Source organism: Neopsephotus bourkii, unplaced genomic scaffold, assembly GCF_033783945.1.
Source record: "Neopsephotus bourkii isolate Nb327-2 ecotype Australia unplaced genomic scaffold, CSIRO-AGI_Nbou_v1 NB_659, whole genome shotgun sequence".
Lineage (NCBI taxonomy): Eukaryota > Metazoa > Chordata > Aves > Psittaciformes > Psittacidae > Neopsephotus > Neopsephotus bourkii.
In genome coordinates, this window is record NW_026901158.1 from 7,943,042 (window position 1) to 7,970,018 (window position 26,977).

The window sequence follows — 26,977 nt, forward strand, 5'->3', positions numbered from 1 at the left end:
AGCACTGGAGAAGGGAACTGGCTCTTTGTGAGGTGTCTATTGTTAGCTTTGAGCAGAGTGGAGTGCTCGTGCAAGATGTTGGACTAAGTGGCCATGGGGCATGTGGTGCAGTCAGAGCAGCAGTGGGATATCCCCGTGTCTGGAGAGTCTGAGGAGGGAGGAATAAGTGGTACCCAAGGATGCAGACTCCAGGCTTGCTCCCTTCTTGGGCAGTGGAAACCTGTTGATGGCATAGTGGTGGCCTGTGGACAGTTTCTCCTGGTTACCTTCATCAGTGGGGAGGGTGTCTCATTCAGACAAGAGCATTCCAATCTCTTGGGATTCTTCTCTCTCTCAATGACTCTGTTGCCCACTTTCACCTCTGTTTCTGCAGTTTGGGGGTTGCCCTGTCCAACCCAACTGTAGCTGATGGTGGTTAGGGTTAGGAGGGCTTCGCAGGCAGATGGTCCATACAGGGCTCTGAGCAGGTTTTCTCCCTCCTCTAGGAAAACATAGTCCCTAAGACAGATGTAACTCATGGATGTTAAACCCCAGCCAAGCATGATGTGATGGGTTTGGAGACCCTGAGGTCTCTCCTGAGCTATTCCAGTGCTACTGAGCTGATGTCTTCATTTTCAACCCCTTCCCTTCGGCTGGGTCTCTCCTGCATCCCAGCTACAGCTTTACCTTTACCCACTCCTCTGTCTGCCTTCCAGGTTCAATGAAGAGCCCCATCAACAAGACAGCGCTGACTCTGATCGCGGTGAGCTCCTGCATCCTGGCCGTTGTGTGTGGCTCCCAGCTCTCCTGCCCGCTCACCGTCAAGGTGACGCTTCACGTACCCGAGCACTTCATCGCAGATGGTAAGACCCCCAGGGGACTCAGACCCTGCTGCCCCATAGGCTGTATTTGGGACATGGGGGTCCCTTTCTTTGGGAATTGGCCTGGTTATGTCCAGCTGCAGGGATCCCCCTTCCCAGAGGAGCAAAGCACATCCGTGAGCCCGCGACCAAAATCTGAATCATGGGATGGTTTCAGTTGAAAAGGACTTAAAGCTCATCCAGTTCCAAGCCCTGCCATGGGCAGGGACCCCTTCCACTGGAGCAGCTTGCTCCAAGCCCCTGCGTCCAACCTGGCCTTGAACACTGCCAGAGATGGGGCAGCCACAGCTTCTCTGGGCACCCTGTGCCAGCGCCTCAGCATCCTCACAGTAAAGAACTGCTTCCCTAGATCTAACCTGAACTTCTCCTGTTTCAGTTTAAACCCATCATCACTTGTCCTAACACTGCTACAAGTAAATCTATTTATTATTATTATTATATTAATTATGCAAGCCTGAGGCCAAAATCTAAATCCTTATTGTTAATATTATTACTATTATTATCTTATTATATGATCCTGAGGCCCAAATCTCTGTAGCATCTTCTTATTATCATCACTACTACTACAACTACTATTAATTGTGTCTGATGGATGTTCCTCTTTTCCCACAAACTCGCTGACAAGCCCCGAACAGATATCCTCCTGTCCTGCAGCAGCCAAGCTGCTCATCCCAGCCCCTTGCAGCAGTGTGGAGTGAAATCGCTAGGGTTTGAGCCAAGGCACAGATGCTTTGAACAATTAGATGAGGGCTGCTGTCACTATTTATTGCTTTCTCCACCCGGGCTCCTCGCATTTGTTGTGTTTCACTGACCTTTTCTTTATAATGTGCAGCGAGCGTCGAGAGCAAGTTTTCGGTAACACGAGGGCAAATTTCATTTTCTTCCAGCAGACAGGAGCCATTATTCAGTCGGTTTCAATTCCTCAGCTCCTGCACTCATCTCCCTGCTTGGGGCACGCAGAGGGGACACTTTTTCTCTGCCAGAGATGTGCCACATGGAGCTGGTGCATCACCGTAGCTGCTGGGGTGTCCTGGCATGGCCAGCTCCTGTATAGCCCCCACTTTGGGGCTGGGATGGGGGACAGGTCTGGGGGAGATTAATACTTTGGGGAGAGGTGGATGGTGAAGGGGATGCAGAGGCACGGCAGAAGAAGGGGATGATGAAGAGGGGCTTAAACCATCACCCGGTGGTGGTGAGGGACTCACCAAGTGTTTTGAAGTAGGGTTCAGCCCTGCTAAGAGTGGTTTCTTCTTGTCTGTGATGGCACTTGTAGGCTGTTATGTGCACTGTAACAGTGACAGAGCATGTGCTCTCCCCAGCTCCACCACTGCTTTGTTTGACCCTACTTCTCTGTACCAAGTGATGCAGAGAAGTGTCTGCCTCACTAGGTGTGATGGGCATCATAAGTGTCTTATGGGATGGGTGTTGTGTGCAGTTGGTTGATGCCTCCGTCCTGGTGCATGAAGCTGCCTCTGCTCTGATCCCTGAGGATGCTTCTAAGCTGCTGACTCTGGAAATTGCAACCCAATCTCCGGGTACATGGGCTATCAAAGCTTGGTCCTTCCTTAAGGGAAGGAGGCGAGTGTCTGCTTTGTAGCCTCAGGTTGGAGGAACTGAACGTCAGTGGAGTGATGTGAAAAAGCCATAACGAAACAAGGGACTTTCTACACCTTGACCTGCTTCTAGAAAACTTTAAGGGTTGTCCATGCTGTGTATAAGTGTTCTGAAGCCTTCAGATTGTTATTCTGAGTAGCTGGAGAACAGAAACTCCTTTTTGCACTGGGGAAAGGAGGTTGCTCTGGTGTTAACTCGTGTCCCTTTGAGGTGGGCACTGGCCAGTTCATCCCTTGGCCTGGGACTTCAGAACTGGTTTTGGTACTTGTTGAAGATTATCTGGGAAGGGAGTGATGGGGATAGGACCTCAACATCCTGCTCCTGGCCCAGGGAAGGCAGCACCTCCTTGAAAAAGAAGATAAACCAGAATACAATGTGACTGTGTAGAATGAACACAGAAAGCTGAGCCTGTGCTTGTCACTGGGAAAGGGGTGGCAATGCAAATTATGCAAATAGGGAGAACACTCGAACGGAAATGACAATGTAATACCACTAAAACAGATTAATAGCCTCGAAACTGGGGGAAATGGGATGATCTCCAGTCCCAACTTAATGACTTTGCTGAAGAGAAAGAGGCGAGAGGACTGGTAGAACCAGCTTGGAGAAGAATTAAAATGAGCTTTGTGATGGAACTGTAAAACATAATTGCAAACTGCGAGAACTTTGTTAATATTTTTTATGAGAAACAGTCAAATTCCTCACCCAGAAGCAGCCAAGTACACTCTGCAGCGGCTATCACTTTCACTAAGATCTCATCACTTTATGCGATGGCAGAGTTCCTTGCCTGGGAAGAGAGAAGCTCTTAAAGTTGTCCCTTCTTTTTGAATAGCAACAAATCCCAAGGCAGCACCCAACTGGCAGCAAAACACTATAAAACATTTAAAGGCATCACAGAACCAAGCTGGGCTGGGAAATCTTAATGATACCCAGTGAAAACGGGGCTGGTTGTGATTGCAGGGGTTTGGCACCCGGAGTCTTTTGCTGGTGGAAAAAAGGGGGCTTGCTTCTCTCTGGGGATGCCCTGGGTGGGTTTAAAACTCCTTTTGCTTGAATGCAAAGGGGGGTTGGTGTGGGCTGATGTCTTCGGCCTGGCTGAGGCTGGGAGCTTTGATCATAGATTCCCAGCCTGGTTTGTGTTGGAAGGGACCTTAAAGCTCCTCCAGCTCCAACCCCTGCCACGGGCAGGGACCCCTTCCACTGGAGCAGCTTGCTCCAAGCCCCTGTGTCCAACCTGGCCTTGAGCACTGCCAGGGATGGGGCAGCCACAGCTTCTCTGGGCACCCTGTGCCAGCGCCTCAGCACCCTCACAGGGAAGAATCAGCCCTAACCCAGCCTCCCACGTGGCACCTGCTGGTGTGCACCATATTCGTAAATGTTACCTTGCACTTAAATATCTGCTTGCTGGAGCTGCTCTCCTCTGTATTTTGCATGATGATCAGGCAGGCTCCGAGAAGGCAGGGCTGGTGCATTCGCAGGAGGTGTTCCCATGTGAGAGAAGGGTGGGTGCCCTCTCAATTCCTTTTTGAAATACGGTGTTTCAATAGCCAAGGAAAAATCCTCAAGCAGAGCAGGTACCAACACCTCTGCAGGAAAAGCCAAACAAAGGCAGAGGCTGAAAGAAATTGCTCTCCTAGCAGATGAGAACTCATCTTTGAAGGGAACTTTAAATAGATGCCAGCAAGCTCCAGCAAGCCAGGAGCCAACACCAACTTGGGAAAAGGAGGGGTGCAGGGGGAAGCCCCATCAGATGCCTCCAGCTTTCCCTTCTGCAGCAAGCAATGGGGTTAGAAGGGGAAGCTCCTGAGCTCCCTGGAGTTGCAGCATGGGAAAGGGGAGGGGAAGGACTGGGACCAGAAGCCAACTGGCAGCAAAAGCTGGGGGGATATATTCCAAGCAGCAGTGTTGATGATCAGCCTGCATCTATTGCCCTTATTTCTCTCCCTCAGTTCATTTTCTTCCTTTTGTTCATTTGATGGGGTCCCCCCTCAGCTCCTCTCCCCCTCTTAGCAATTACTGCCTGGCTTGTACAGCTGATCTGCCTTCAGAGGGTGGCCAAATCCAGGGAAGCCTGGCAGAAGCATCCCTGCTCTTTGATGGTGGGGAAGGATGGGGACGTCCTGCCACTGAGAAATGGATTGGTGCCTCTAACCCTTCTCTTGGCATCTGATGGTTGGAGCATCCTCTTCCTTCTGCTGCTCCTGGACATCATGTTTAGGGACAGCCTCTGCCCGTGCTGAGCAGAAGGCATCACTCTGATTTTGGAGGTGGCTTGGATTTATAGAAAGGATGGTAGTGGCTTTTATGAGGATATGGAAATGCAAAGCATTATTTAGAGGACCCTTTAGTGCCAAAAAGGAGGAAGAAAAGAAAGAGAGCCCCTCCATGTGAGCAATAAAACTCTTTATGTGAATATGGGAGGCACTGGGCTCTGTGCATTCAATAGTTGGGGGTTTTTCTCCTCTTGTAAGTAATCACTCAAAAAGTAGAGATACAGCAATGGGAGCGGCTTGCAGGGAAGGCAGGGCTGTGGAAAGATGCCCCAGAGGCCTGAGCCTGGAGTATGTCCTTGCTTCACAACAGTTTGAAATATAGTGTCAATTAAAGCTTCCCATTTTTACAGCCTGCAAAGAGGTTATATATGGTGTGGGTGGATGTTTGGATCTGGATACTTTAGTGGGAGAGGGACGTGAGATCCTCTGGTGCATACTGAAGGAGGCAAGGCTACATTTAGCTAGGGGCTTGTAGGGCTTTGTTTTATAAGTGGAAATAAAGGGCATAAAGCAGGTTTCTGTCACTTCAAAGGTATCTCGGGGCATTCGTAGCCTCCTTCCCTCCTGTTGTGAGACACGTGCTGGAGGAGATGTGGTTATCCCTGTCTGAGCTGCGGGCTGGGTGGTTTATGCAGGTCAGGAGCACAGCGCAGCCCTCCTGCAGGCATGGATGAATTCCCATAGGATGCACACTGTCCTACAAGCCATAGGGGAAGAAGGAAACCCCAGCCCCAGCCCATTCAAAGCCAGGAGGTGGAACTGCCACTTGTGACCATGCTTTGGGTTTGATGCAGAGTTGGAAGAAGCTTCTTTGTGTTTTGCTTTTTGCTTCTAAGCCTCATGCGTCTGCGTCTTCCCGGTGACGTTCTGCGGTTGTCACGCAGCTGATGGGTAATTGTTTCATCTGAAGATGATTTCCTACCTTCCCCCACCACTGATCCCTCCAAGGCGCTGGTGGAATTGGATGCTGCTATTAGCAGCCTGTGTTAATTTCCCCCGAAGATTGCCGGAGCTCTGCAGTCTGCAATTGGGCTTGCAACAACTTCTCATTTTGGTTTTAATTAAATGTATTGCTTTAAATTGTTTGCTTTTGACATTTCCTGCTCAATCTTCTGCAGCCCTCGGAGGTGACCAGGCATTAACTTGTGTCCTCAGGTGCTTGCCTGTGTGTGCTCAGCACGTGCCATAGAGAAATGAGCAGTGAGAGGTGGGAGCCTGCTGCTTCCCCATCCTGTTTTACAGCAAGATGAAGCTTGAGATGCTGTTTTTACATGTGGAATACCCCAGAAGGATGGAGAAAGGGATCTGATCTCAAAGGTATCCAAGCTGTCAGAGGGATGCTGCAGTTGCATTCCCCTGCATTCTCCAGTTGGTCCCAACCTGCTTTCGAATCAGTAGAGGGAATTGGCTGGATTTTTCTTGTGCTGTTTCTTCCCCATGGAGTCATTCTACTGCTCTATGGAGACTGGGTCAGGGCTCTGGCAGAAGCAATGCCTTCCTATTGCAGCCTTGGTGCCAGGTCTGCCTGCCCTGGACCCTGCATGTTTCTGGAGGCCGTGTCTGGGGGCAGCTTTACAAATTGCCTTTAATTCCATCAGCTCTTAACCACCAGGTCACCTCCGTGTCTGCATTACAGCTGCCTCCTGTTCCTGCGCCCGTTTGGCTGGGTGAGGAAATGTGAGCAAATGGCTGCAGCGTTACCAGACATGAACTCTAAATATTAACATCAATTTATGAACTGTATCAGCACGGATCAAAGGGATTCCAAGATGGTTTTACAGCGTGAACGCTCTTTGCATGAGGAACTAATAAGATTCTGGAGGCTGAAGTACATCATGTTTTTATCGCACTTTTGACAGGCTTGTGAACCTGCATCCATTCTCCCCTGTGCCGCAAGCATGCTGGGCTGCTGGGGCAGCTTCGCTTTGCCTCTTCCTTTCTCCTTTGCAGGATTCATCAAAGCCAAGCCAGGGGATTCAGACTGGTATTGGGATGGTGTCAGCAGGGACTGGTTCAAATCCAGGAGTTCTTGCATCCTGGGAGAGGCAGGATGCACCCATCACCAGGGAAGTGGCATCTCCTAGTGCCTGCTCACCTACCAACACCGTTTACCCTCTAATTTGGTAGGGATGGGGAGTGAAGACTGCAGTAAGGCATGTCCTTAACCAACTAACCTGGTTCCTTTCATAGATGGACAGATACAAACATTGGCTCAACATCCACAGGATGAGACCCTCCTTGCTTGCAGCATGGTGGCCGGTCAGTCCTGGGATCCTGGCTTAGGCCACACTTGCTTTTGAACCAGAATTCATGGGATACCTGCATCAACAGTGATGCAGCAGTGCAGTGAGGGGTTTTGGAGGCTGCATAGCTAGGAGCATGCTACTTTATCATTCTTCCAACAAGTACCATTGCTGATGTGCAATCTCTCAGTGAGTGGTGATAGCTTGCCTCAGTCCCATGGCATAATAACTTTGCACGTGATGCCTCTTGGTTGTGTTTTCTGCTATCCTGGGAGGGTGCCTAGTCTTGGTGCTGGCTGAAAAATCTCCGTTCATGCACACTTTGTGCTTTTTAAACCTTATCATAGCTCATCCGTCATATACTTCGTGATGTGATTTGATTTAGGCTAGATTTCCTCAAGCCCTTGTCCAATATCTAGAGAGCATCACTGAGGAAGAGCCCCAGGCTGGAGCGTGGGAGTTGGGAGATATGGAGCATTAAGGAGAAGCTTTTCTTTAGGAGTCTAATTTCTGTCTCAGCCATTGCTAGCCCAGATGCCTACTGATGATAGAGATGTGCTGTTACCAACACCTGCACAATGGTATTGCCTAGTAACACCATGGAAGATGTCACTGCAGAGTAAGCTTGGCCACAAGGCCACGGTATGAAGATGCCACTGGGGTTTGGGAGAAGTTGGTGAAGTCTTAACCCGCTATATGAGGTTAAACATGGGCATTGCCTGTTAGAAGCTCAGCTCTGGTGAAATCAGGACTGAGTGCCAAGAAACCCCGAAGAAACAGTCTGTCAGAATGATCAAGAAAGTGCAATTTAACACTTAAAACGTAACCCTGCTCCTCCCACAGGAAAGATGCTTCTACTTGGAGCTGTAATTACATGCAGATTTGTATCACTAATTTGCTTCTGCTTTGCCAGAGTGAAAAAGCTCTGGCAGGATTGACAGTGCTTCTAATGGATGGGGGTCTCTGGGCTTGAGCCAAAAATCAGCGGTTGGGGAGCATTGGTATAGGCAGCCCATGGTTCTGGAAGTAGTTTGTGTGCTGAAAGTCCATCCTTGAGTCAAGGATGTAAACTGTATGCGCTTTGGCTGATGGGAGAGTAAATGGAAAATATGCCTATAGGCTTTTGTGGGTTTTAAAACTGACTATCATAACTTTCTGGTTAGGCACTTCATCATGTTCGAGAGAGAAACCGTTCAAAAAGGAAGATGAATTGGACAGCTTGGATTTTAACCCAGTGTGAAACTGTCCCTGGATTCAAATTACAATATGGAATTAAGAGTTTGACTTTGAAGGATCAGCCTTCCAGTACCTAAAGGGGCTACAGGAAATCTGAAGAGAGGCTTTTTACAAGTGTAGGGGCAGGACAAGAGGAACGGCTTTAACCTACCAGAGGGGAGATTGAGATGAGCTCTTAGGCAGAAGCTCTTCCCTGTGAGGGTGCTGAGGCACTGGCACAGGGTGCCCAGGTAAGCTGTGGCTGCCCCATCCCTGGCAGTGTTCAAGGCCAGGTTGGACACAGGGGCTTGGAGCAAGCTGCTCTAGTGGAAGGGGTCCCTGCCTGTGGCAGGAGTTGGAAATGGATGAGCTTTAAGGTCCATTTCTGCTCAAACCAGGCTGGGATTCTGTGATTGCCTACCTGATTAATCTGTGGATGCAGTCCTGCACCAGGCCTGGTTTGCTTCCTTGGGTCAGTGTATGTGTCCTGGGCATCCAACATCTATCTGGTTCTTCTGCATTGTCTGAAAGACATTTAAGACCAGGCCAGGAGAGAGCTTATCAATGCAAAGAGCTGATAGGGGAGGAGTTGTCTCTTTGGGAAATATTCTTTCAAGTTTAACAAGGAAAATAAGAAAGGTCTCCAAAGAAATCAAATAGGGTTGTTCTTTGTACCTGTAGAGCAGAGCAAGGGGCTAATCCTTCCTCTAGTGTTTAAAGAAAATATCTGTGACAGGATTATAATTGTGTGATGGTAGAGGGATGGATACATTAATAGCAACGTATAGTATGACCTCCCATAGCTTTCCAGCACAAAATACTAATATTAGATGAAAAGGAATTTTGTTGGCCAAGAAACAGTGAATGGACCAAAGACAAAAAGAGCAGAGGGAGGAAGAAATAGAAAGTCTTAAAAAAACCCTTGTATTTTGATCTTGATTTTTCTTGAAAAGAAAGAGAGAAAGGAAAAACCAAACCCTCTTGGCTTCCTTTTGGGTGCTTTGTTCTTTCCCCTTGTTCGCTATCTCTTCTGAGCTGTTTTATCCTGTTGTGTTCTGGAAAATGATTTTTGAAATGTCAAAAACTTCAAGCCTCTTCAAGGCTTAAGCAGTTCCACTGAACTTTGAAGGAGACCCCAGCATGAGAGACATGAACTTTTGATGCTGCCTTAACTGATTTGGCTTTGATCAGTGTTGTAGGAAGGGGGCAAAGGGGGAAACACAGGCATACATAAACCCAAACAAATCAATCCCCCGTGATGCTGGTAGACCTTATGGGGCCGGGAGGCAGTTGTGGAGCTATGAATTGATGTTCTTTGTGGTGTGGTGATGCTGCTCTATGGTGTAAAGCCAACACTGCTTGAGGGATGTGTCCTACAATGAAGGTTTTGGGAGGTGGTGGTTATGGATGGAGAGTTGCTGTTTTGGTGTTGTATTCCTTGTTTGGTTGATGGTTGCTTTACACTGTCACCATGTGTTTAAGGGGGGGATTTCACTGGGCTTTTGGTTGGGAAGCTCAAAACTTGTGTCTTGGTAGACATCATTGAGGTGATGGGGCTGGCAGCAGAGGACAGCAGGGTGGACAGTCTCTCTGGGTGTCCTCAGAGAGTGGATCTGCTGGTTGTGGGGATTGTTCGGTGGGGTCTGAGGTCCCCGAGGTGGGTTTTCAGAGGGTGGTATGGAGCCAGGCCTACCCTGGCTGTGTGAGTGCCTTGAGATCCCCATCACCCCCTTCCCTTCTCTTGATTTCATTGACAGAGTGTATATTGGTGAAAACAAACCTGGCTAGTATTCCCGACAAGCAAAGATGTTTGGAACGGCTCTAGCTTGGAAAATGTTTGTTCTTGGTAGTTTCTAAAAGGATTTGATACTCAGCCTGCCCTTTCTGAGCTTTTCAAGATGTTTTTCATGGTGACTTTTGAAAACTGTTTTCTGTGTTTAGAGTCTCTGAAAATGAAGAGAAAAAATTGTGTGAAAAACTTTGAAATCTTCCAAATTTGAGCTTTCAAAATATTTGTAAAACACCTTTTCCTGTTATTTTTCTTTTTTTTTTTTTTTTTTCCCCCAGGCAAGCGATAAAGGGATCAGGGTTGGGATGTTTGTATTTTCAATGGGAACAAAGGTGATGAGAGTGTCTGTGTACATCTCTTAATCTTATCCAGCTGAGCTGCAGCACTCGGCCTCAGATGTGAGAAGGTTCCTTGCTGGAAGTTTTCTCCTTTCTTCTCCTACGAAGGAAAGAAAGTGTTTATAATTAACTAAAACCTTCAATTTCCCCAGGTTTGGGTTTATCCTTACACTGGAGTAGAAAAGCTCCATTTTACATTGAACTTAGAGTCCCAGAATCATAGAATGATTTGGGTTGGAAAGGAGTTGAAGCTCATGCAGTTCCAATCCCCTGCCATGGGCAGGGATACCTCACACTAGACCATGTTGTCCAAGGCTCTCTCCCACCTGGCCTTGAACACTGCCAGGGATGGGGCAGCCACAGCTTCTCTGGGAACCCTGTGCCAGCGCCTCAGTACCCTCACAGTAAAGAACTTCTTCCTTATCTCCAACCTTAATCTCCCCTGTTTCAGTTTGAATCCATCACCCCTTGTCCTGTCATTGCAGTCCCTGATAAAGAGTCCCTCTCCAGCATCCTTGTAGCCCCTTCAGAACTTGGATTGAGGGATTTTGGATTCAAAAATTTTCACTGCTGTTTTTGTTTTAGATTTTTAGACTTTCAATATTGAGGATGATTCCTCAATCAGGCAGATTAAAATGAAAATAATTAATCTTGAAAATACGAGTTTTCTTCTTAAGTTTTACTTTCATTATATTTGGGAAGGTTTTTCTATAGAATATGGCAAAGCGTGATCAATTTCAGCCTTCCCAAATCTGTGCTTTTTCCATGGACACCAAACCTCTGCTGAACGAGAAGTTACAAGCTCCTGTCCAGGTGTCACGTTTTGGTGTGGATTTAGGAGGTACGTCCATAAACACATAGTTGTTGGGTTACTCAGCAGCAAATAGGGTATTCCAAAGGAAATGAAGATTTGGCAGCAGCGCCGTGAATGGACTTCCTCCTGTTGAGGACCTTAGCATGTGGGGATGGATGGTCATTGCCCACCCCAGCAAGGGGTCCTGCCCTGTGCATAGTCTGTCCCTTCCAAAACGCTTTGCTAGCTGAAGTCACCTTCATTTTGATGAACACTAACGCTATGACTATTTTATGTCTGAATTGCTTCTGTTGCTTTCAGGCTGGCTGTATTTCAACTAGAAGTGGGGTTCATTAAGTAGGGATTTAATCTAGAGCTATTGCTTTAGCTCTTCAGTCTTTGGGTGCAGAGGGAGCTGTCTGTAGCTGAGCCTCAAAATGTGCTTACGTGATTCCCAAGCCTCGCTCTTTATTAGGGATCTACAAAAATAAGGAAGAAAGGAAGATTGACAGGTTACTGCATAGCCACATACACGTAAACACTCCCCAATGGGTTCACACTGCATTTCTGTTTGGTAAAACAAACCAGCAACAGTTTAGCGTTGGTATTTCAAGCTGTCTTTAAATATTTGTGGCAAAGAATGATAATTAGAGAGAAAATGATGTGGTTCTAAGGTGCTTCTCAGTGTTCAGTGTCTCGATGCTTTCCACTGGTGGTGTGGAGTTTACCCAGCTATTTACTGCCGTTGTGTGTCTGATAGAGATGTATCCTGCAGCCTTGGTGATGCAGGCTCCTGCCTTGCTGGGTCTCCAGAGCAGCTGGATCTGGGAAGTCTAATTTCCATTTGCTTGGCAGCCTCCATCAGCTTCGAGTGTGGAGATGTGGCTGTGAATGTGTTTATGGTGTATAAACAGTGTAAGTGTAGAAGACTTGAATTCATGTGAAATTAGAACTCAGATTTGTGTGGTGCTGAGATCTTGGAATACTTGAAAATGGGGTTGCTCACCGGGATGCTTGACTTCAGGCTCTGCTTATTTTATACTTTGTATGGTGCACGATGATGTTTAGAAGAACTTGCTAAAGCACCAGTGTTACTCTTCAGAAGGAAATTAGGAGGTTGTGTTCAGGCAGGTTCATGTAGGGTGGTTGCTGCTGTGGGTTTTTATCCTGCTTTTTTAATGTCTTGGCTTTCATTGAGCTAAGATCTTATGTGGTGCTTAGCAAAATGATGTCCCAGTCCTTTAGTAAGTGACACAAGCTTTAAGGTTTCACGAAAATATGCCTTGGATCTATAGACTTGCTATCCTTGGATAATCACTAAGAAGGATTTGAATCTTCATATAGTGATTGCAAATTTTACCCACATTTGCAAGTCCTAACACTTACTGGAAGGGTGGCTATGGGATCCAGGGCTATCTGTTGGTTCCCCTTGCCCCCTCCTCTTTGAAGGCTTCTTCTCTCCTGTTTTGAAAGGCTTTTACCCTGGTAACTTTTGCAAAACACCACTTAATGGCAGAGGTTTTTTTGCTCCCCTCTGATCTGTGCGGCCCTATTACGGAGGCTGTCTTATAATCAATGTAATTGAAGATCAGAGTTAATGAGGACCTCTGTGCCTGCAAAATCCCCCAAGCGATGCTAGGCCTCAGATGTTAGATAAGGAAATGATTGGGCTGAACTGAAAATCTATTTGGCTAATTAGATGATGCATATTCCCAGATGATAGTGGGGAAAAAGAATGTTTCACAAAATAAACGTGATTTTGGAAGAAAACACTTTTGGCAGGAATTCATTTCTGGCTCTTGGGAATGTCTCTGATACGAGACCACTCACATAAGAAGTTGCAGGTTGGGTCAATTCCCTCACCTCAACTATGGAAGTGAAGTGGGAATAGCCCGTGTGGCCACTGCCTGTTTGCACCCTAAGCCTTGCATCCTCATGGACGCCACCTGCATGAGCTGGGATGAGATGCTTCAATCTTATGGATCATATTAGTCACATTGGTCCACATTTCTGCAGAGATTTCGAACTCAAATCCATGATATTGCGTGGTATAAGGCTAGGGGAGAAGAATGTCCCAGCTGGTGGACCGTTTGCTGGGGCACATTCATATGGAGAGGAATGGTCAAATGAAGTTCTTTGGGTCTGAGTGTTGGTGAACTTGGTATTATTTTGCTAATCTTGATGTCACGGCAGCTTCTGAAGAGTCGAGTGTTCTGCTATTGGGCCAAAATACTTGTTTGATGGGGGTTTTTTGTTTGGTTTGGTTTATTTTAGCTACTTACACTCGCCTAACACTTCTTCCCCACCTTCCAGGCAGCAGCTTCGTTGTGAGCGAAGGGAGCTACTTGGACATCTCCGACTGGCTTAATCCAGCCAAGCTGTCCCTGTACTATCAGATCAATGCCACTTCCCCCTGGGTGAGAGACCTCTGTGGCCAGAGGACCACCGATGCCTGTGAGCAGCTCTGTGACCAGGAGACAGGTAAGGGAGGCTGGGGACGAGTGAAGACCTTGGGAAGCTTGGAACTGTGAGGGAGAAGGTTTATCTCTGGATACTTCGACACCCACTCAGTTCACCTCTTTAGCCTGGTGTTGGGCATGGATGTCCAGGAAGTACCAGCAGGGTCACCCACTGGTGAGCCCCGCTAGCAAGGTGCAAAGGAGACGGGCACAAGGATGGGGATTTGAAATGGTGGAGCTGCCACCTCTTTGGTGTGGCAGCAGCAGACACATGGGGTTAATCTGTTTGTAAGTTGTGCTCTTTGCTGTCCAGTTTGGACACCCTACTCACAAGCTTGCCCCATCTCCATCCCTTTGCTTTTTTGACCATTCCACTGCAAAGCACCATGTTTTCCATTAGTGCTTCTGTCTGATGGTCACCTCAGTTAAATCTCTTCTCCAACACTTCCTCGTGGAGTTGGGAAGTTGCCATCTTTCCTCATTTGTAATTGACCTTTTTGCTGAGCATATTCTGCTTGCAGCCAGCCCTGCTGGGACTCTGAGATATGGGGCTGGGCAAAGGCGAAGTGTCACCATTCCTTCTGCCCTACATGCTCCTGCAGGACAAACGAGGGTCCTGGCATCTGCACTGAGCTGGGCACATAGAGAACAGCAGACATGCAACTAGTGAATGAGGGCAGGGGGTTTGCATGAGTGGAAATAAGTATATGTGACCCCAACCAACGGCTGGCCATTGAGAGGTGATGTCTCAGCTGGAATGGGTGACAGGACCTCACATGCGTGTTTTTACTTTGTGTTTGTGGAGCAGACTCATGGCTGCAAATAGGGATGTTGGTTTCTGGTTTTGCCAGGGGATTTGGAGGGAGATGGCTCACAGAGGAGACCTTTTCTAAGCCTCCCACTGCTGTTAATAGTGTCTTGAGGGGAAGAAATCCTTTATGAACACACCATAGGCTGACAGAGGGGACCCTGTTCTCATCCCTCCCTGCTCTGCTGAGGTGCAAATCCTGAACATGGTAATATAAATGCTTTCTTGCTCACGAATATTCTCTTAGTACTCCTGTTCCTCAAGGCTTGTCTGCACAGAGGCACTGGCAGGCGCTGCTGCAGCAGGATGCTTACTTGGGATGAATTTCCCATGTAGATGAGCCCTGGGCATCACCTACAGTCCCAATGAGGGCTGGGAGGTGACAGCAGCCACCCCGGCAGATGGAATCAGAGCTGGAGGAGGCTTTTCTCATCCAGATGTCACAGAGCAGAAGGGTTGTTTCAGGCAATGGTGAAACGCAGCCACCTCAGTGGGAGAGGGAGGATGCGCTCAGCTCTCCCTTCATTCAGAGGAGCAGGAGAGAAAAAGCTCTTCCTGCAGCAGAAATGCATGGAGCCAGACCATGACTTCCCCTTTGGAAGAGCCCCCCCACGCCATCCTTGGCATGGAGCAGGGCTGCTTTAATGCTCAATGGCCTCTGATGCGAGGAGCGGCTGTTTTCCCACACCATCCCAGCTGCTGCTCTCCCTCCATCCCCAGCTCGCAGGAGCAGCTTGTCGCTCTCGCTGGACACCCCACGCTTGAGCGGGATGTGTCAGATCTCATTTGTAGGGAAGGCAGGGATGCTCCTTAGCCTGGGATGTGCTCTGCTCCGCACCGCACTGGATCCGAACCTTGCCAGCTGCTCTGCAGCTCCTATTCTTGGTTCCCATCCTCCCTCCTTACCCATGGTGGGGGCCAAGGACAAAGCAGCCTTCATCTGAACCTTCATGTTCCTTGCCTGAAATCTCGATCGGTTTCTTTCCCTGGGAGTTTGCATGTGGATAAAGGATTCAGTTGGATCTGCAGGGATAGAGCAGGACTGGCCAATGGGTTTGTTGATTTTCAGAGCCTAAATCTAAGACTCCTCTTAAGAGGTCCAAACTTCACAAGAGCTGAGCAAGCACCCACTGAAAGTGATGCCTTTGGAAGTGCCTTTTTGACACCTTATCCCAGGACATAGCCCCAGGCACACACTTACAGTCATCACCATTGACAGGCCTTTAGCTGGTGAGGAGTTCCCATGCCAGGCTGGGGCAGGCTGTAACTCCATGATACACTGCATGTATTCTCAGATTTCTTTTTATGAATGTCATTCTGTTTTTAAGGGTGATTTATTTTTATCACCACGAGAGAGGCAGGCCTGTGGTTTTACTGTGGGACATAAATCCTGCCTGAATTTCAACCTTTTCAGGTCAGGGATTTTCATCATCTCCGTGAGCATCCCAAGCGGTGGGTGCTGAGGGTTTCCCCTGCCCTCTGTCCTCTCAGGTTGGGTGAAGTGTCCATGAGGACTGGGGTTTGTCCTGTCTAGAGGATAAAAGCCTTGAAGGTTTCTCCTATGGAGAGCAGCACAGCCAGGTTTGAGGTCCTCCAGTGCGTTTATTGCATAACTCCATGGTTGTGTGGATACAGCCTTGTCCCAAAGCCTCCTTGCTCCAAGGTGTAAGTAGACTTCTGTGGGTAGCACTCAACATCAGTGGCATTGCCACAGACTCCTGGCACATGTTTAAGGACCTCCAGGTCACGTATGCTCTGTCTGCTGAGTCTTACCCCTTCCCAAACCTCCTTTGGGGTTGGAGTTTTAGATGAGATCTGTCTGTACAATGTGCTTACTCATGACTCCAGCCACCAAGCACTCCTTCAGTATGAGTAATAATCCGCTGTGAAAGCGGAGGCTCTGAAACGCTAGGAAATGCCAAAATACATTTTGCTTGCCTGACCTTAATTTGCCTTCCCTTGTGTCTTCACCGTGTGACTCACTCTTTAATTAAATGATTGCTGCCCCCCCTGACAGATTTCAAACCCTCTTTGCAAAGCACCAGCTCGTCAGAGCTTGTCAGAGGGAGCACCAACATCTGCACGTGAGCAAAATACCATCTTCCTCCTTTCCCCCCTGCCTTAGAAACAGGCAGGCTGGTTGATCAGACATGACTGACTGTAGATACAGGTGTTAAACGGATGCTGATGAAGGTCTTCCCCCTGCAGATGCAACACAGTGGCCATGCCCCATCTGCCGCATCAGATGGGACAGGTACCTCACCAGGGTCGGGATGTGGTCCTTGTGGTCCTCAGGATGGGATCCAAATCTCCCCATCCTCTTGGCAGGAGCTGGCTGTGGTGCTTGGAATGAGAACAGGGAAAGGTTTGTCATCTTCTGGGACTTGCCATCAACTCTCTTCGCTCTTTGCATTTTGGACAGATGTGGAGCACATTGGTAGTGCCACCACTCCTACCATGCACTGAAATACCTCTTGTGTAAGATTCAGGAGTGCTTTTTCCCTGGCTTCCATTCCCAGCACCAGTAACATTGATGAGAGCATCTGTTTCCAGCAGCATATGCAAATCCTGATTTGTGAGCACAATTACCTGCTTTGTATGCACAAAACTGATTCACTTGCACATTCTGTGGGCATTGCTTAAGAGACCTGCTGGAGAATTGGTCCCTTAGGGCCAAGTGCTGGAAGAAACAGCCTCTGATTCTGTGCTGTCAGGCTTGCTGGAGCAGTGGCATAAATGAGATGGATGGCACCTTGATTAGCAGGTGCAAATGGGTGGGATTTTTTTCTTCTCCATCTATAAATCAGGCATTTTGCCATCAAAATCCTCTCCTTTGCATCCACAATGGATGGCACCCACAAAGCAATAGGCACTGGCTTGTAAGGACCAAAGGAGATGTGGTAAGGAAGGGTCTTTCTAGAAAGCGGCAGGAGGAAGCACAAAAGGTTTCCATCATCTTCCAAATGGAAGGTGTTCATGTGCAGGTAGGACGGAGGTCTTACGGGCAGGACACAGATGAAAATCACCTTCAAACAGAGCCATTCTTTAAAGGTAACCTGTTAAGAGGATTCAGAGGTGACAATGCTGAGCAGGTAAATCAGGAGATGACCCATCTAGGTGAGGGTGTGTTTGTGTTTATGAAAACAGCCATTTCCTCCCATAGTTCAATTTAATATCATGCAGGGTTTTGTGCACATCAAGTAATATTTGTTTGTTCTTGTGCACTTCTGCTATTTTCGCTGTTGGAGGACCCGACCGTCTTTATTGACTTAGACTTTTCTAAGATGAGCTTCTGTCTCTCTAAGGTATGGAGTTTAATAACTTGGTCAAAACCTATGTAATATATGATTTCTCTCCATGTGGCGGCACAGCTTGCCTCGTGCACCAAGCAGGGCAGGAGGCAGTTAACTCCCAAGTTAATTTAGCTTCGGGCTGAAGTGTTATACATAAACAGCAATCAAAATGCATGCCTTGGAGGGGGCTGAGTTAAGGTTATCAGTGCTGTCTTTACACTCTCATTTTCTGCCATTAGAGTGTTTAATCCTGAAGTTGCTAATGTTCTTGTAATGGCATTTCTGTGCCTATCTAAAGACCACGGAGGGGAGGGAAGAGGAATGGGTTGTGCTTTACAGAGCTGGCCCTGGGCCCATCTCTATGGCTTGACCCATCCCACCAGTGCTGCAGGAGGTGGCTTCTCATTGCCATGGTCAGTTGTGGGGCAGTGTTCGCCCCAGATGATGACAACTGTGGCATGTGGACCACCCTTGGGACCTCTTGCTGCTTCCTTGCGTAAGCCGTGCATGTGTGCCCAGGGAGATCTTCCTTAGCCGTGCGGTGTAGGAGCTGAGCAGATGATAAATGAGAGTATAATCCATGCAGAGCATAAACCTAGGCACGGTCCTTGGAAGCTAAGCTTGCACTTAGGTGTTATGATGGATCTGGGTGAAGAGGGCGACTTGCAGAAGGGGGAGAGGACGGATAACTGTCACATTAACTCCAGGTTTTCCCTATACTGGGTCAGCTGGGCAGAAGCCGCCTTCCCTGTCTTGTTCCTTGAGAGCTCAAGTGCTTTTACAGACATTTCTCATCAGTAGGAAGCAGAGACTCTGCTTTGGAAAGTGCCACCCCGAAAGGCGAGGCTCTGCAGACAGTAAGGGCAGGAGGAGAAGCTTTGTTGGAGGAGCCATGGCCCTGGGTAGGGGCCAGCCCTGACTGAAGGAGCAGCTCTCTGAAGATGCTTCACTTGCTCATTGAAGTTGGGGATTCGATGAACTGTTAAGACCCTTGTTCATCTTTGCCTGTGTTTAATGGCCTCCTTATGTCCTTCTGAACAGGGGCCCTTGCTCTGCCATACCACAGGGGCACAGCAAACTCCTTAGGAAGGGTTTTGTTGTGGGGTTTTTAACTTTCCTCTCATCCAGACCTCTGTTGATGAAACCCTGGTGCCAACACTTGTGCAGATGTGTCTTGTCCTATCCCTGGTGATCTCAGCCTTGTCATCATGCTGCTGGGAGCTGTTCCTCCCAGGGGATCAGCACCAAGGCACCCACTGGCTCAGGTACCAGAGCACGAGATGCTGCACTCACAGCCTAGCAAATAACTGGATGTTTTATTGTTCTTATTTATACAGATTTTAAGCATAGAAACTCCTGTCTGGGGGAGGACATGGTGGCTGAGTTCTCTTGTATGGTTCTTGGGGTTTGCTTATCCCTTGGAGGGTGATCATCCCTCAGGAGAAGGGTTGGCACCAAGGAGAGGTGCTGCTCTGGGGGAATCGTGGCACCTTCCCATGGGTTATCACATCTCTGGGGTTCTCACAGATCTGGATGCAGCCAGATCTACCTGCATGGGACTTGCTGTAGGAGGGGAAGGAGATGGGCCAAGGCAGACTTGCGTGTGGTTTGGAGACAGCATCGAGGACCACTGGACCATACCATGCCCTGGTGGGAACCCTGCATCCTCCTTTTGTATTGAGGCTCCAGGATGAGGAAGAACAGCCTGTGTGAGAAGCCCCATGGGCTTTATGTGGCTGAAGGACATGAGGTTGGATTCACCCGCAGCAGACTGTTGGTGGATGCTGGATGAAGAGGCAGTTTCTCCTCCAGGAGCTCAGGAACATTTGCAAAGGATAAATCAATGCAGGGCTTCCTCTGGATGCAGACAAGCCCCTGAGGCCTTGGCAGCTTCATTATGGGAGGTTGGTGGTCATGGCCATTGGAGGGATGGGGTGATTTGTGTTGATCTGTTGGTGGCGTTTGTCACACAGCTGGTGCTCAGGGCATTGCCACCACCTTGGGAGAGACAAAGCAGATATGCAGTGTTCTGTGTGGTGGCAGGAGACAGTCCATGAGGCCACCATGGGAGCATCCATGTCCTCTCTGCCCCCATGGGGACTCCAGGGCAGTGGTGACAGGGGACATGGTCCTTGCCAAGCACCGAGTTGGTGGCCAGCACAGCAGCACCTGGGCAGGAGACACTGTTTGAAGCTGCCTTTGCTGCCCTGGTGAGGGGATTCAGACCATGAAGCTTGAGCTGCTGATGGGTGGAAGGGTTTGCATCCCTGCAGCAGGGAAGGAGGAGGGACCCTCCAGTGCTCCCAGCTCGGAGCAGGCTGGTAACCCTGGAGATGGCTCCGCAGTCACCCAGAAGAGAGGGGCTTTGTGCTGCAGCCCCTCTGTGAACACTGGTGCAGTCAGGGCTGCGCTCAACAGCTGCCTCTATTCACTGAAAAATGCCTGGCGCTGGCTTGCTGCCTCTGCAGACCCGTGTTCCTCCTGTGCTGTGGATGCTGATGGTGCTAACGAGCAATGCGAGAAGCCCTTTGTTTAGAAACAGAGGAAGCTCATGTCCACATGCAGAAACCAGCTTGATGTGTCCTTAGCTTGCCCGGTTCCTCCAGGTGAGGCTCTGGATCCTTCTCACTCTCTCAGCTAAGGGCGAGAGTGATGCCTGCAGCACAGTGGGGCCAAAGCTTCTGACCATGCAGCATCCTGTCACCTTGCACAGCATGGCACCTTTCTCTGCATGGCACTTTGAGCTGAGTTGCCAGTAGTCTCTTCTACCAGGCTCTGTGGGGATGAAGGCACAGTAGGGGTGAGGGTGCAGCAGAGGTGTGCCTGCCGTGTCTGGCAATGTGTCCTGCTGCTTCAGACAAGGGTTCAGTCTCCTCGAGCAGAAACTGTCACGGAGACTGTTATTCTTGGTCTAGTGAAGATGTCCCTGCCCATGACAGGGGGCTGGAGCTGGATGAGCTTTAAGGTCCCTTTCAACCCACACCAGTCTGTGGTTCTGATTAGTGACAGCAACATGGTCTGTGATGAGATTTGGTGTGAGGTAAGGGGAGCAGGGGAGGATGGAGAGCAGTGATGTGGGTGCTGCTCTCTTCCTGTGGCCTCAGCTCTCCCCTCATCCTGCCATGTACCTGCACTTGTCACATGAATAACACATCCTCTGACCCTCTCTCTAGAGTTTTGGTGTTGCATTTCCTGCTTTATCCATCTTCTGTATGTAATGGCAGAGGTGTTGCCTCCCTCCCAGTGCTTTTCTTAATAACACATTGAAGTATAGCATGGAAACTCCCGGGCTGAGCAGCAGGACCTGCTCTCACTTAAACTGAGTGAGCAGTGATCCTGTCTTTTGGAGTACTCATGGGTTATCCAACCCAATTTATGTGTTATGAATGCAAAGGAAGAGGAAGGACCACACACACCTGTGTACTGTGGGCAGGGTGTGGGTTGGTGGCTGCACATATAGGATGCTTGTCACAGCAGTGTGCAGGTACTCCCTTCGGCAGTAGCTGAACACTGCATGGAGGTGTGCAGGACCTGTGGAAACTGCATCCAGTTGTCAGAGTTGGTTACTTGGGTGTATTTTGGTCTTAAGCTCAGGTTGAATCCTGACTTAGCCTGAGCAGTGCTGAGCGGATAACAGCACCCGTGTTGGAAGTAAGCGGGATTTAGTAGCTGTGAACAAAGGCGCTGTTGTTTTGGCTTTTGGGGTTTTGGTTTCTTTTAGCATCTGCTCTTTAGAAAATATGCTTACCATAAAGAGGCATTAGAGGTATGGGAACCCCTTTTCCTCCCACTTCAAATGGCTTTATAAGGCATTTCTTTGTCCATGGGGATAAGTTTTTCTGGCTCAGCATCACACCCAAGGAGGATGGGGAGAGACTGACAGTAACCAAGGAGGCCAGAGAAGGAGGGTGGATGCTGCTGTGAAGAGAGCAAAAGCTCATGAGAACCTGTAAGAGCACAGCAGGTTATGCTGAGGTACTTTGGAAATGCCACTAATTGCCTGCTCCTGGTTCTAGGTACAGAAATAGATCCTAAACCATCTGTCCTGAAGAGATAGAGCCCCTGTTCCTCAGTAGACTGCAGTGCTCATCTGATCCCGTGTTGGGAGCCTTCCTATCCAGCTCCTAAACTCTGCCAAAGGGGTGCCTATCTCCTTGGAAAACCTGTGGAAAGCTGGTTCTGAGCCCTCCTGGTGAGGGGCTGGTACCTGTGCTCTGGACGGCATTCCCTAGTGTCCCACCTCTCAGTCTGCACCCAGCTGGTGCCGCTGTTTGCTCTCTCGAATTCAACCTCCCACTAAAGCCTCAAGCAGCAGCTGAGGCTGTTGAAACTCCGGGATTGGAGTCGATACAATCAATATTTCTGCAGGTTGATGGAGTTGCTCTTCCCAACACCAAACTGATGGAGCGGTAAGCAAACAGCCAGACAAAATCAGCCTTCCTGCACCATGGGAATGGGATTCACCACCAGCATCTCCAGTTACTGGGCAACTGGGCTGTTTGGTGCCAACCCCTCTGGTGTTTTCCCCTTCCTTGCTGTAATCTCTGTCGCAGCAGCTGAGCACAAGCCGGTGCCCCAAGATTCCGGCTTTGCTTCGCAAGCACTTTGGGACGTCTCTCGTTTGCAGAGCACATATTTGTTATGCAATGAGCACCAGGAATTAATGATCCACAGCAGGCCTGGGGAAACTTGCGTGGTAAGCACCCAAGGAAAAAATAACTTTCCTGGCTTTAAAGCCACTGATGGAGCCATTAGAACCTGTGTTTTCCTGCAGCGAGGCCGCCCCAGCCCCCAGGCACTGCTGAGCCAGAGCAGGGCGAGTGCCACCATCCCTCTCCCAAGCCCTTCCCTTCAGAGGAGCAATGTTCCTGCCGCTCCCGTTATGAATCATGAGGTTAGCAGCTTTTGACAGATCATAAATCAGTGCTTCGAAGTCGCTGGGACAAATCCCAGGACATTTAATCTTTAATATTAGACGTGTTTAAGGCAGTGAATATTTCATGAAGGTGCTGTTGCATTTTAGCACATCATTAGCTGTCTCTTCCCCCACTCCCCCTTTCTTTTCTTCTTTTGCTGCCTCCCCATTTCCAGGCGTCTCTTCCTTAAAAATCTCAGCAGTTGAACCCCTGTCTCGCTCCCTCCTGACAGTAAAGCTCTTTACTGTAATCCCTGCGAGGCATTTTAAGAACTTGCTTAGGATCCTGATGAGCACACAGGTACCTGCCAGTCTGCATTACCACTACGATGGGGGTACCCCACTCATCCTCTGCAGGTGCCCATCACTGCTGCTGGTGTTTACTGCTCAGCCTGCTGCACCATCAGGCAGGATGGGGAGAAGAGGAGAAGGGGGGGGAAAACATCAGCAGCAGCTTGTAACAGTAACTCCACGTGCAAATCCAATTAATCTTTTGATTTTGCTGTTTCTTGCTCCGGGTTATGTATTTCTATGGAACATGGAATCAATTTGGGCCAAGCACGATGGGGTTTCTGGTGCGGGAAATGTCTTTTCTTGCTGTGAATAGGGTGTAACGGGGTGAGACAGCACTCAGAGAGCAGTGTGGAGTAGGACCGAGAGCCCCTTAGCTGTGGGATGGGGGCATGGTGTGAGTGCTGCCCATGGAGAATGGAGGTCGAAGGGTTCTGCATCCTCCTGTGGGAGTTTGGGCTACAGGAGACCCTGTTGTGCTGTCCTGATGTGAGGTGGCAGGAGCAGAGATGGGACGTGGATGTGGCCAGGATGGGTTGGGGCATCCCTGTCTCCAGAAGAGCACCCATTTCTTGAAGCTTTCCACATCTCATCTCCTCAGCATCCCCTGGAGGTTTCAGAAGAGTCCAGAGTGCTCCAGATCCATGGCAATGACCAGGAATGGCTGTGAACAAGCAGAGATGGGCAGGTTGCTGATGTACCTCTGGGGCAGAGAGGTCTCATCTTCTCCTCTTCTCTTGCAGGAGAGTGCAGCTGCCATGAAGGTTATGCCCCAGACCCCGTCCATCGCCACTTGTGTGTGCGCAGCGACTGGGGACACAGCGAAGGGTGAGTGCAGATAGGATGCTGTGTTCGCTCTGTCCTGGCCCCCACATTGGTGAGGAGCCCAGTTCTCCTCCCCATCATCACTGGCACCAAAGTCCCAGGACCGGGCTGTGCCTCTTCCCTTGTCAATAGGTGCACCACAGCTGATCTTTCCTTCTCTGCTTTCCAGGCCATGGCCATACACGACGCTGGAGCGGGGATACGACCTGGTCACAGGAGAGCAGGCACCAGAGAAGATACTCAGGTGAGTCAAAGAAGAGTTCAGCTTGGACATTCAAGAGGAGAGCCAGTGAGGACATCCCTGTGGATGCTGCTTCTTGATCACTCCTGGCCCAGTCTTGTTATGCTGGCTGGGGAACACAAGTGTCATTTGCCTTTGACAGACCAGAAGGATGTGTCTGTGTTCTACAGAGAAGGGTTTCCCTCTCATCCCCATAGCCAGACACAGCAACAGCAAGGACAATGTGCACAGAAAGTCCCCTTGTACCGAAATGAAGAGCTTGGCCATTCCTATATTCTCCCTGTCACATCTTTAGCTGTTCACAGAATCATAGAACCCCAGACTAGTTTGTGTGGGGAAGGACCTTAAAGCTCATTCAGTTCCAGCCCCTGCCATGGGCAGGGACACCTTTCACTGGAGCAGCTTGCTCCAAGCCCCTGTGTCCAACCTGGCCTTGAGCACTGCCAGGGATGGGGCAGCCACAGCTTCTCTGGGCACCCTGTGCCAGCGCCTCAGCACCCTCACAGGGAAGAATTACCCATAAACCGGCCTCTTTGCCTTAAGTCTAACCTAAATCTCCCCTCTTTCAGCTTACAGCCATTTCCTCTTGTCCTGTCCCTGCAGGCCCTTCTCCCAAGCCCCTCTCCAGGGTTCTTGTAGCCCCTTTAGGCACTGAAGCTGCTCTAAGTTCTCCCTGGACCCTTCTTTTCTCCAGGCTGAATCAACCCAGGTCTCTCAGCCTGGCTCATTTTGTCTTTCAGGACAAGACCAAATGACTAACTTACACCATGGTGCCACTGCTGCTGTGACTTCCAAGTGGTGTGATGCAGAAGAGTGGCCACCGTTTGCTGTGGACACTCTGTTCCTCTATGATACGTTTGTCCTTATTCCAGGTCCACCTATAGCTTGGGTCAAGGCCTGTGGCTGCCTGTCAGTAAGAGCTTTGTGGTGCCCCCTGTGGAGCTTTCCATCAATCCTCTCGCCAGCTGCAAGACAGATGTTCTGGTGACAGAAGATCCAGCAGATGTCAGGTAGGAAGCAGATTTCCTCCTTTTCCTCACGCTTGAGTGCCTACACTGCTCTTTAAATTGCTATTGAGGATGCAGCAATTTCCATGATGATAAGTCTGATTAATTTTGTTCCAATAAGAAATGTGATGTGATAGCTCTCCAGGCTCTTTTGGTCCTGATGGGTCTAGGTTAGGCCTGTGAATATAGCTCTGAAGCCTGCCAATCCAGACAGGTAGATTGGTATGAACCTGTGGCAAGGCAGTTTTGGAGTGACTTGAATCTAATGTCAGATTGGATAGCTTAAATTGATGCATTTACCAGTATGGAGGTGCTGTCATCTTTCAGAAACTCATACGTATATCACATCTATCCAAGTCTTAGTTGTCTGCTGTGATGCTTGCGAAGAGCCAAGGTCAGAGGACTACACAGATTCGATTCCTGTTATTTAGTGTGCATATCCCTCTCCCTCATTAAATTGAGGATGTGACTGTTGGGTGCCAGGGAGAATGTGTGATCCCCCCTTCACTTCCTTCTCACTGCCTTCTCCCATTGACTTAAGATACAATTTCCAGACCTGCCAGCCCTTGTCTATGTTGTGAATCATCTCCCTGGGTGCCAGCAGGATCCTAATGTCCCTCAGCCCTTTCCATCTTTTCCCAAAGCGATGGGATGGTGGATTTCCATTCTGTCCCATCATCTTGGCAGAGCTACGGTTGGAGCAAGCGCTTACAAAAGCTATGGCAGAGCCAGGGCTGGCATCCAAGAGGTTCTCACTTCCAGGGGTGTTTCTGTGGCCCATTAATGCTGTAGAAAGAGACTGATAGGTCTGATAGGTCCATACCTATCACAGTGGCTCTCTTCAGAGTGTTGATTGTCCTGTCTGTGGAAAACTATTGCTTTCCATATGAGAAGGTGATGGGTCCCCTTGCTTTATGCTAACATTTTCCAAGCCAAAATGCCAGGAGAACATTGTTTCTTTCTTGCCTCCTCACATCTTCATTTAATGTAGCAAAAGTAGAGGCTGGGAAGCTTGCTTTCTGCTCCAGCATGGTGATTGTGTCTTAGCACTGATCCTTGTGTCTCGATCGGGATGAATGAATGCCAGGCAGAGGAGGGATGTTCCTGGCATGGAGGCTGTTGCCTGCTCCCTTCATAAATGGAATCTGAGCTGAAAATTCCAGGTATAAATATTGGAGTGACCCAAGGTAGAATAAGGGAGGCGAGTTCACGGCTCTTGTATCTTACATACAGGGGATGCTGAATTATTAAAACCTTAATAAATGTAATACTAAATATTTGATGTTGAATTATGGAAGGGTTCACAGATACAGTGAAAACTGAAAAGCAATCTATTATTTCTGCATTAGAAATTAAACAACTTCTCAAGCAGGGATCAGGCTGTAAGCTTGGGGTCCAAGCACTCTAGTCTGAGTGGAAACCAGGGTGATACTGCTTGTTCAGGTCCACTGCAGGTGGTGAGCAGGGATGCTGCTGTGTTTGGGGCTCATAGACATCATGTTGGCTTGTGTCTGTTGTGCTTTCATACAATGAGAAAGGTACTTGTAGAGCTGTTTGCCTTGCACCCTCTTCACTTTGTCCCCTCTGGACTCAGACAATTCTTGGTAGCTTCTCAAGGGACTATTAATATAGAAGTTTTGGTGGTTCAGATGTCCAGATGATGATCCCATAACGTCAGACCTACCACTGGAGATGAACACGTGCTATTATGTAGGTGTCCAAACACAGCCATCCCTGTGCATGGGAAAGCCTATTCCCAGGGCTGTCCCATTATCCGCCCTTCCATGCTGGCAGCTTCTGCAACACTTGAGCTCTAAGACATCCCCATGTCAAGGGGCAGCCACTGGGCTGCATTACACCAGCTTCAACACGGCCGTATCTCAGCACCTCCAGTGCCCTGTTTGCTGTCCTGTGAGGATGCGATGGCAGCTCAGTCCTGTATTTCTTCTGTGTCTCTAATAGCAAGTGTGCTGCATTCCTCCAGACCTTTCATTAGTCTGACACCTCTTGGCACCA

At 49.0% G+C, this 26,977-nt stretch overlaps 2 protein-coding genes across 5 annotated transcripts in view; one reads left to right on the forward strand and one right to left on the reverse strand.

Moving 5' to 3' along the window:
• TRIM32 (tripartite motif containing 32) overlaps positions 1 to 26,977 on the reverse strand; it is a 477,288-nt gene that overhangs the window by 374,725 nt on the left and 75,586 nt on the right. The window lies entirely within an intron of this gene.
• The window catches only part of ASTN2 (astrotactin 2), a 327,690-nt gene that overhangs the window by 121,085 nt on the left and 179,628 nt on the right, over positions 1 to 26,977 (forward strand). For all 3 annotated transcript variants that reach the window (XM_061352931.1, XM_061352932.1, XM_061352933.1), the window contains 5 exons: positions 696 to 842; positions 13,436 to 13,603; positions 23,632 to 23,716; positions 23,883 to 23,957; positions 24,827 to 24,964. In XM_061352931.1, the coding sequence (XP_061208915.1) occupies positions 696 to 842; positions 13,436 to 13,603; positions 23,632 to 23,716; positions 23,883 to 23,957; positions 24,827 to 24,964 (613 nt within the window). The remainder of the gene's footprint in view (positions 1 to 695; positions 843 to 13,435; positions 13,604 to 23,631; positions 23,717 to 23,882; positions 23,958 to 24,826; positions 24,965 to 26,977) is intronic.